This window comes from Uloborus diversus, chromosome 8 (assembly GCF_026930045.1).
Source record: "Uloborus diversus isolate 005 chromosome 8, Udiv.v.3.1, whole genome shotgun sequence".
In the NCBI taxonomy this organism is placed as follows: Eukaryota; Metazoa; Arthropoda; class Arachnida; order Araneae; family Uloboridae; genus Uloborus; species Uloborus diversus.
The window spans coordinates 15,326,802-15,338,320 of record NC_072738.1 but is presented as its reverse complement, the minus strand read 5'-3'; the positions used below and the strand labels follow the sequence as shown (position 1 = coordinate 15,338,320).

The 11,519-nt window shown below is 30.5% G+C and overlaps 1 protein-coding gene across 1 annotated transcript in view; it reads right to left on the bottom strand.

Annotated features, from left to right (window-relative positions):
• Nucleotides 1–486: 486 nt before the first annotated feature.
• Nucleotides 487–11,519, bottom strand: part of LOC129227940 (uncharacterized) — a 94,997-nt gene continuing 83,964 nt past the window's right edge. Inside the window, exon 36 of the mRNA XM_054862563.1 lies at nucleotides 487–4,752. Coding sequence (XP_054718538.1) covers nucleotides 4,583–4,752 — 170 coding nt within the window. The 3' untranslated portion in view covers nucleotides 487–4,582. The remainder of the gene's footprint in view (nucleotides 4,753–11,519) is intronic.

The following is an 11,519-nucleotide window of genomic DNA, read 5'->3' as shown; positions in this document are numbered from 1 at the left end:
TTTAGCTACTGTTACTTTTTCTTAACCCAGGGCATTTTTCCATGATCTTTAAATAAATTTCCATGACTTTTCCAGGTCTGAAATTTACTTATTTTTTTCCATGACTTTCCTGGATTTCCATGACCCGTACGAACCCTGTAAGTTAGAAAAGCTAAGATTACAAAAAGATTGCCTATTATGAAATTATAGAATTAGTTCAATTTTATTGAAGTAAAACTCAACATATTATATGCACACAGCACGTAGAGGTGTAAATATATATAAGAGGTGTAATATTGGTGAAATAGAGGTGGTATAAATATACTGTCTATAACAATTTTTTTTAGGTTCCAACAGTATCATCATAGACAGGTTTTACTCTTCAGCTTAAAAAGAGTTTCAGATTTAAAACGTTAAGTTTCAAAATTAATGCAATGTTTTTTGTTTTTTTTTTTTTAATTATTTGTAATGTATCAAGAGAAGAACTAGAGAAATTTGACAAACCTTTGCTCTTGACAGTTTATTCACATGATGGGTACAATTTAATAATTACAGTATAAACAAATGACAAGCAGACAAATTCAAACAGAATTATTTTTTGATGAAATTATTGGCTTTAATTTTTTTTCTTCCACCATTAACAATCCTACAGCAACAATGTACTAAATCAATGAAAACAACGCAGCTTAGTATTAAACGAAAAAGTTGAAAATCTTAATTTTGATTTTAGCATCATTTTGTTCCTTGTATTCAATGTAAAATGCTTTATGGTACAATAAAAATTATGTAAACTTCAAAAACAGACTTTTTCAAGATTAAATTAGGAACTGCATTGGAAAGAATGCTAAAGAATATTACTGCAATTGCTTTTCTCATAACTACGGTTAAAAAAAAAAAAATCTACAGATTTTTTTTTTTTTCAAATTCACCTAGAAACTATTTTTAAGAACTCAATTTAAAAAAAAAAAAAAAAAAAAAAAAAACAAGGCAACATTTAAAGATTACATTGGTAATTATATTTATGATGAAAATCAGCCACAATGCTTCAAAATTAAAATTTCCAATCTCTACATACATTTGCGTACAAATGTGATGAATAAATTTTGATTGGAAGCTCTTAGTGAAATGTATGTTTGTTAGATAATGGTAAAACTTGAATGTAAGAGGAAGTCCTTATGCCTCCAAAACATCACATACATGAAAAATACACATATAAGTCAACATTGAGCAACCTCTTTATAATTTTAAAGAGCAGACTGCATTAGTATATTTGTATGTTTTTTTATAATGCTAGCTGTTCTGATGAAAAAAAATATACATATAAATATACAGGCACAAGAAAAGTAAACCTGAATCAATGCTTTTAAGGTCATTAGCTTATCTTTTGTGATAGCGATCGGGTGGCAATAGACAGGTGGTTTTTAACCTCCACTTTCAAATTTTAGTCACCATGTGGCTGATAGCAACTATTAATTTTGCCTTTTTTAGAGGGGGAACGAAAAAGGAATCTTAATCTTATGATTATAAATGAACTTTAAAATTAACTTATAAGTCCATGTATTATAAGTTAGTAAAATATCGACTAGACTAAAAACAAAGAGACAGTAATGATATGATTCAGTCGTTGACTGACATAAGTTAATGAATGATTTTGATGGCCTTGTGTTCTACAAAAAAGACAAGTGAAAACTTTTTCAAGCTTATAAGAAAACCCGAGAGAAAATAATGCTGTACTAAGGGTATAATCGAATGCAGCAGCTTTATGAATATGGTTGCTAGTTGTAATGCGATAATTTAAAAAAAAAAAAAAAAAAAAAAAATCAGATTACCCTGGATAACTGCAATTTAGCTGTCTTAGACCTGTGACTTATTTCAGAATAACTTACGGCCTCTGAGTTCAAAAACAATCTCATTTTTGCTCAATCACGTCACGTTTTTAGGCTATACACAGGTATCAAAGCAATCAATTTAAAAAACATAACATTTTTGAAAACATTAAGGACAAGAAAAAAAGATTTAAACAATTATTACATACATTTCATGCACAACACACACAAAAAAAAAAAAAAACTTGTGTGTTGCTGATAAACACAGAATTATAAAAAATTTCTTTTCTGAAAATTAAATTTTTTGCTGCAATAAAGTGAAAGTGGAAGTATAGTCAAGGTATCCGCCACATTTAGGAAATTATTTTGATCATGATCAAAACTTGTCATGAAAATTCATGATTTTCAGCAAAAAAAAAACTCAAAAAGCACACAAATTGACAATTGGTCAAAATTTCGAGTTCTGGAACAGACATAAGTGCTTAAGTCTGTCAATTAGGTGTAAATTTCATGCATTTTAGCTGCTATTTACAGTTTTACATGTAAATTCCCATTTTTTATGCATTTTGAAGTCCAATCGCATCGGCTTCTGTAAAACTTGCTAGTTATTGTTTACGTTGTGTTTCTATGGCGTGGACCTAAATATTTTTATGTTTACCATTACTGTTTAACCCTCCTTGTATTTTATACTCTGTAATTGAAGAGTTGCATACTTGTTATTTTTATTCGCCCACTTAAAAATGTTAAACTATTTGCAGCTGAGTCAATTAAAACTAATACATCCCCTATTGTTCTCTGTTTTTTCTTTTTCTAATTTTTACAAGGGTTTACTTCGAACTTATGAAGAGTTTAGAAAACAAAATTCCTCTAAACAGTAAGTTAAAAATGTTAGGACGGCAATCAAATATGCATGATTTTCTAAGTGTTCAATCATATAATGCTTTCAATGTTTTTTTAGTTGTAATAGTAGCTCAGCTTTGCTACGTTAGGCTTCAATTTGAGTTTTCATATGTTATGTGCAAAGCACAGCTGAAAAATTAAACTAGAATTGTCTATATTATTTTTAAAGCACTAATTTAGACAATTCTAGTGAAAAATGCATGTTTTCTGAAACTTTGCACTCCATGGTTGTGGAAAATCATGGATTTGAAAACTAAATGTAGCAGATACCCTGTATAATTAATGGGGTATTCTGCGATATGCAAAAAGTGGTCACATGCACATAAGGTGTAGAGAAAAAAACCAAGCGTAGTAGAAGAAAACTAACTACAGTTTAGAAATCATCATGCCAATTTTACTCTAAAACAGCTCAAAAGTCTAACAGAAGAGAAATTATGTTACCAATTGTGTTCTCCAGCATACAGAATGAAGGCACGCAGATTAGAGTCAGCAAAATGTGGTGTATAGTGTTTGTTGTTGGGCACTAGTAAGTGCAAGATGGAAGCAAAAAGAAAAATAATTGAAAAAATGGCAGTGATTAAAAAGCATTAGCAAATAAAATCTTGACACACTGCAATTCCAACAATTCATTAATTAATTCTTATAAAATGCAACTTTTTCAAAATAAGCTTCTTTACATCTCTTTGTATTGCAGAAACAACATAGCTATTGCTTTTAAAGATATATACAGTCAGACCTTGATATAAGATCACCCACTTATAAGGTCACTTTGCATATAAAGTCACTTTTCTAAAGTCTTGGCTCACTGAATAGGAATTCTGTGTTATGTATTATTGGACATATATGGTAAGGACATAGTACATTAATCGCTTATAAGGTCACTTTTGTAAGCTTTTTTTTTTTTTTTTTTGAATGATTTCAGTGCCTAACAGATTCACTTTCAAGAATTTTCCACAATATGTACAATCCTTAAAAAGCGAAAAATCATTTTTCCTATTAACATAGCATATAGGGTACAGAATCATGTAGAAGCGAGCATTACAACAGTGATACTAAAATATGAAGCAGTAACATGGGCATTCAGCATCTACATATCACACTAGTTTACCAGTTGTGAGAAGACAAAGAAAGTTTTCAGAAAATACTTGGAAAATTTTGTGCTTAAATTAAAGAAAAATGCATTAGTCCTGTATTAATGATAATTTTAACTAAGGTAATTTGCACATCAAGACTTTGCTAGGGCATTTTTGTATGCAGCTTTATTCTAAATGAAAGTTTTAAAAAATCATTTTAAAATTCCTTATTGATTGCAAAAATTTTAATTGGTTCAAATCGATTCAACTATAAAAAACTAATTAACTGATATTCTTGAACATATTAAATTTTACAAAGAATAAATGTACTATATACATGCTTATTTATCAATAAATATTTATGAAGTGGTTATAAGGTCGCCCCACTTATAAGGTAAGCTTCGAGAAGTCCCGAGGGGTGATCTTATATTCAGGTCAGATTGTATGTAGCTTAAAAATTTTTAGTTACGTGTCTCAGCATATATATGTACATACAAGTGCATATAGATATTATGCACACATGTACTACACCAAAGAGCTACATAGTATAATCAATGCATGATGTACATACATTTAGTATGAATATAGAGCTCTTTCTTTTCCATTTTATATACAAAATATCGATAATGTTGGTCAAGCAAAGTTGCAGAAAAGGTGAATAAAGCTGATCTGACTGTACACAATTTCATTTCCTTAGAGTTCAGCAGAAATAATCTCCTCTCTTTCCAAAGGGAAAAATTGGAATTTCCCCTTCACCGAGGTCCATTTCTTCACAGATAAAGCATGTATTGAGTTCCTCTCACTTTATTCTTTCTTGTCTTTATTTTTATTGAAGCAATAAATTAAAACAATGGTATATAGAACGAAACTTAAACTTATTGCTGCTAATCCATACATAAAAAGATTCAGTTCCGGATGACGATACCTATTTTTCCTTAGCCAGTCGAGAACTTCCTCTTCTTCCAACAAATTTCCTAGATAGTAAGAAAAATATACTACAGCATAACTTTGAATTAGGGAGATATCGAATTTAAGGATAAATTTTAAATGAGTGAAATTTTATGGATAAGCTTTATGCTTCCTTGATTTAAAGAGAGCAAACAATAGTCTCTTTTATTAAATAATTATAATGTATATATTCTTAATATTGTCAATGCCTTTTGAACCTAGGTTACTTGTAGCAGCCTATATTTCTCTAAAAAAGAGACTTAAAAATGATATTGTTAGTATTTGTGTCCCACATAAGAGGATTGTTTTTGTGTAACAAGATTTTGTTCCACTCCCTCTACAGTAAAACCTGTAAAATTGACCATCCTAGTAAATTGACCACCAGTCTAAGTTGACCACTTTTGTCAGATATAAAAAAAAAATGGAAAAAAAAATCATTTGAATTTTGACATCTCGAACTCAAATGTTTCTCGCATAAATTGTGATAGGACTTAACTAGTTAGGTTTCTTATTTTTACTAATAGAATGGAATGGAAATGGCCAAGAAATTTGCACCCGTCATATAATGACTGGTGATTTTCTAGACTAGATAATATGAGGCATATCCAAAAAAAAAAAAAAAAAATGGTGATTAGGGTACAGTGATAAAGATTTTATGCCTGATATCCAGGGCTGTGCTTAAGGGGTGGCAAACTGTGCGGCCGCAGAGGGCCACTAAAATATTTTGAAGTTAAGGGGCCGCTATAAAGTTTTGAAAAAATATCTTCTTTCTAATGGTACCAACAAAAAGAAGATGTGATGGGACAAACTTGAGCTACAGCACATTAAAAATAGGCTATTTTTCAAGTGAATTATTTTGGTAGCCAATATTTTTTAGAAAATCAATATTTAAGCTCTGCAACTATAACCCGTTAAAAACATGTGTATTGACAATTAAATTCAAAGTACGAGCTTTTGAATAATTTTCGTTCATATTTTATGACATTCTAAAATCTAGGAAAAAGTTTCTCCACTGCGTTTTTCTTGCGAATTTGCATGCATGCTACATAAAAGTTAATAAACTCAAATCCATAGAAATACTTGAATGTATCGACAGCTAAAAGTGCTTTGAGCTCCTAAAATTTCAGGCTTTTAGTGTGATAAAATTTTTAGCAACTTGCTCTTACACATGGCAATTCCGTTCGACAGTCCGAATTTTTCGCTCATTTTTTTATCCTTAAACAAAAGAACACCATCGAAGAAAAAACTTATTTTGAAAGGAAAACATCTGTTCCTTCTCATGATACAGTAAAACCACTCCTAACGGACACCCCTCTTATGCAGACAATTTTTAATTCCCCAATTCCAAGGCAAATAGACTTATTAAACCCCTGTCCTGTGGACACCCCTCTATTGCGGACAAAAAATTTTTTGTCTGCATTAGAAGGATTTTACAGTATTAACGAAAAGAAGATGAGAGGTGACAAACTTGAGCAACAGCGCTTTGAAAATACACTATTTTTCATTTGAACGGTTTTGATAGCCCCTTTGGATGACAATATCTTTTAGAAAATAGATATTTAAGCTCTGAAACTGTAATCCATTAAAAACAAGTATTTTTACAATGTAATCACGAAGTACGAGCCTTTGAATTATTTTTATTCACATTTTATGACAACTTAAAATCCAGGAAAAAATTTCCCCACTGCGCTTTTTCACGAGTTTACACGCGTGCTATGAAAAATCTAATGAGTTCAAATTTTCAAAAATACTTGAATGTATTGACAGCTAATTGTACTTTAAGCACCAAAAATTTCAGGCTTCCAGTGTGATAAAATTTTCTGTAAACTTAGTCCAAACTTGGCAGTTTGGCACAAAAAGCTAGTCCTCCATTTTGGATCACATTTTTCGGAGATCCTAGATCCTCAGGATTTGGATCTAGGAAGCTGAAAATTTGCATAAGTTAGTTTCAAAGGCATCTCTACACCTCTATAAAATTTCATCCAAATCGGAGAAAGTAGAACAGGGACTCCTAGGTCGTTTGACATGGAATGACTCTCTATATTTGCTAGTAGCAAAAATAAGTGAAAAAGCAGAAAAAGGCTGAAAATTTTCATTCTTTTTCCAAACGTTGTTCTGAAGTTAGATTTCAATTTCATGTTTCATACCTCCCCCCCCCCTCAGGGCTAAAAACAACACAATTTGGATACCAGTCTTTATTTCATCAATTACATCTCCTTCGGACTCCAAAAATTTTCTTTGCAACCATATTTTGTGACATACTTTTTCACACTAATTTTGTAATTACTTATAAAAATCTAGAACTAACTTATACAGCTGGATGGCACACTACAGCGGGTTATGTTTTGGGAGAGAATAAATAAATAACAAAAATGATTAAGAACCTACTATTAAAACAAATTTCGCACAGGGCCGCTAAAACTCTAAGCACGCCCCTGCTGATATCCACCAGTACACTTATCATAAAGATTATTTACAGCATATAACGTTACGTATTTTTCTTTCATATCAACTTTTAAAGTGATGGGAATTAGTAATTTGGAAACTTTGCATTTAGATGAAGTTTTGCTGTTTAAGTTTATCTATATAGGTTTTATTTTTTACATTAAAAAAAAAAATTCCAAACAGAAAAAAATTGTCATCACTTTCTACAAGTTGCCCACCTATCTAAGTTGATCTTACTGCACCACCGTTGTTCAATTCAGACTGGTTTACTGTATTACCCATTCCAAGGTAGAAAGGAAGTGGAGTCTTAACCAGGCCCGGATCTATAAATTTTGTTCCCCCCTGCAACAAAATCTGTAGGGCCCTTCCCCATAGGCCAGCAGTATATATTTGCTACATTAATAAATCTTAGTGCTAGTTTTTTCCAATTTCTTGGGCTGTTGGGCTCTTTAAAGGATGTGCCTCCCTGGGTCTGCGGGTACGCAGATCCAGGTCTAGTCCTCACCAATCAGATTATTTCACAATATTAAAATACATTTTATGGTTTTCTTACATGCTAATTATATAATGAATGAATTCAAAGGAAAATGAGTATTTTGAGCTTTTATGTAGTATGGTCATTCAAGAAAACTTTGAACTGCTTCAGTTGACTTTGCACCATTTCAAATTTTTTAGTACATTCGAACTTTTTTTTTAATGGAGTCAAAGTGCTGCATTCTACTGGCGAGATTGTTCTGCTCTTTATTTTAGGAAAATAGTTGGCAAAACTGTACATAGCAAATTGTAAAATACAGTAAATCTTAAGTTAATATTTGAAAGTTATTTTGGAATGCCAATTTAAAGTTGTTGAATTCCTACGCATATTGACCGTTCCCAAGCGGTAATTCTGTAATCCACGCTATGGCTTGATTTCATCCATGCTCAATAGATGGCGCCACTACTTTTCATGATTTTTTTGCTTTATTTTTAAAAATGTCTTGTGTCTTTTGAAGTTTTAACCATCGATAGCTTATCATCCGGCTTTACTTATTCAAATATTAATATTACAAACGATCAAAACGAAAATTTAACTTACAGAGTAAAAGAAATCACTGATGAAAATGCTGCAAATGTAAGTTTTAAAATTTTTTTTCTTAATTTAATTGCGGATATTCCCGAAAAAAAAAAGATATTCTTAAAAGGACAGAACAATCGATTTAAATTATTGGAATTTAAAAAAAAATGTGAAAATTCATGTGCGTAAAGGTTTAACGTTGTAATTAATAATTTAATCAACGGTCTAATTGATACAACTATATCAATTAGATAACATTATATGCAGTATTCGGGGGGGGGAGGGAGTACATGTATATAGTGTGAAATGTAAGTCAGAACAGCTCTTTTACAAAAGTACTCCAATAGGCTTTCTAGTTTTTTATTTATTTATTTATTTATTTTTTGAAAAACACAAAGACACACATATATAATATATGCCAATGATTTTTTTTGGTGGGGGGGGGGTGTGATCGCTTCCTTTTGGGGGGGGGGGACACATTCACCCTTAGTTTTATTTACCCATGTTTTGTAGCATTTTTTAAAATTAATTTTCTGTTTAGTTTGTTCTTTAAGTTTTGTTGTTTTTTCCACCAGTACTTACATGTTCTTAACTTAATTGCTATGTTGGGCCTTTTTTGGTTAAAGATTTATTAGATTGTATTTGTGTTTTAATAAAAATTGAATTAACTTCTCTTTTGATTGGCTTATACAGATTTAACTTAAATATGCTTGTTAATTTTATACACGGAACTGGTTACAGCAACACAGTGAAGATACAAAAAGTACTTGGCGTGTTGCAACAACATATCCGAAATCAGGGAGATTTAATAAATACAAAATCAGCTATCGCTGTGTGCATGACAGACAGAATAGTTTCTGGGGATGGTCCTTCAAAGCATACAGGATGCACTGCTAAATTGACAATCACAATACAAAGGCAAGTTACTTTCAATTAAATGTATATATAACAGGGTTTGAAATAAGGTTCAATTTCTGGAAGGGGAATGTCCCCCGTTACTTCAGATTCCAGGGGGGATTTTTTGAATTTCGGGGAGAATTTTTATAAGTTCTGAAAATTTGTTTACATTTTTTTTTATAATTCATTTTTATTTCATTTTTCTATTTATTCATTTTTAAATTATAATTTTTTTGGTGAAATATCATTCCCATTTTCAAATAATTATTCCTTAATTTTGCAATTTTACTTTATTATTTCATTTTCAATAAACTATTTTACAACTAAGTAACATCACATACACTCAATTATTTTTTTTCAATAGAACATTTTCTGGTTCTAATTATCCGAATGAGGTTCAGTCCCGATTGTTTAGAAAAATATTTCTACTGAACAAAGACTTTTTTTCTGGCGATCAAAAAGTTCAAGTAAAAAATTGCCTATAATTTTCCAAAACGGACTATCGTTTCCAGCAGTTTTCGGATCGCATTTCGACCGGCGGATCGGAATCGGTTGATGTAACCAGTTCTGTGTATAAAATTAACAAGCATATTTAAGTTAAATCTGTATAAGCCATTCAAAAGAGAAATTAATTAAATATTTATTGAAACACAAATACAATCTAAAAAATCTTTAACCAAAAAAGGCCCAACATAGCAATTTAGTAAAGATCATGTAAATACTGGTGGAAAAAACAACAAAAGTTAAAGAACAAACTAAACAGAAAATTAATTTTAAAAAATGCTACAAAACATGGGTAAATAAAACTAAGGGTAAATGTGTCCCCCCCCCCCAAAGGAAGCGATCACACCCTCCCCCCCCCCCTCCCACCAAAAAAAATCATTGGCATATATTATATATGTGTGTCTTTGTGTTTTTCAAAAAAAAAAAATAAATAAATAAATAAATAAAAAACTAGAAAGCCTATTGGAGTACTTTTGTAAAAGAGCTGTTCTGACTTACATTTCACACTATATATATGTACTCCCCCCCCCCCGAATACTGCATATAATGTTATCTAATTGATATAGTTGTATCAATTAGACCGTTGATTAAATTATTAATTACAACGTTAAACCTTTAGGCACATGAATTTTCTCATTTTTTCTTAAATTCCAATAATTTAAATCGACTGTTCTGTCCCTTTAATAACATTTTTTTTCCCGGGATTATCCGCAATTAAAGTAAGAAAAAAAAATTTAAAACTTACATTTGCAGCATTTTTATCAGTGATTTCTTTTACTCTGTAAGTTAAATTTTCGTTTTGATCGTAAGACATTTTTGAAAAGAAAGCAAAAAAAAATTCATGAAAAAGTAGTGGCGCTATCTATCGAGCATAGAAGAAACCAACCCATAACGTTGATTACAGAATTACCGCTTGGGATCGGTCGATATGCAATTCCTACAAATCTTTTTTCAAGTAAGTAACATTAAATTCATTAATCAGGCATTTTATTTCCAAAATATGGTGAATTTATCTGTATTTTTAACAGTTTATTTAGTAATATTTAGTAAAATGAGAAAAAAAAGTTTTTCTCCTCTTTTCTGGGTAACTTTGGGAAAGCTCCACGTTAGGCTTAGCATTGTTATTTACCAACTATAGATACATTCTACATACAAACTAAAATGTAAATTTTATGGACATTTATTTCTTAAAACATACTTTGTTTATTTCATTTTATATCTGACAAACAAAGACAGATTTTTTTTTTAATAACACAGATTTAAACTTACATAAAAAATTCTACCATAGCCATAGCACACAAGCAATAAATATTCTTCGATAAATAATTGTTGCACAGAACTTTAAGGCTATTAATATCAACTTTGAATATGTTACATGTTTACATTTTTTCTTTCTTCTTTATCAACTTTACAGATATAATTCTGTAAAAAGAAATGCATTTTTTAGTTGAATGATTTAGAGGTCCTAATGGGGATAGTACAATAGACCAGTGATCAGGGTGCTTGCACTTTTTTTGAGTGCCGCTCCCTTTTCATTTCATTTATTCATTCATTCATAGCTTAAAAATCAATTTTTTTTTTCTACATTTTTATTTCTTGCTCAAGTAATAAAATGCTTTTTTTTTTGTTTAAAAAAAACCAATGTTTTTTCTTTTATTCTTCCAGTGTGTAATATTTTATGCAATATAATAATTTATATAAAGTCTGATACCACAGAACAAAAATTAAATTTTCATAAATTATATATTTCTGATTTAAAGTTCCGCAACTACAATAATTTATTTCAAATGATTTATTTTTCAATACAAATACAAAACTGACGACCAGCAACAGGCTCTGGGCCCAGCTAGGCTGGTCCTAGTCAATTTACAATCCCCAGTGAAGATCAGTGGC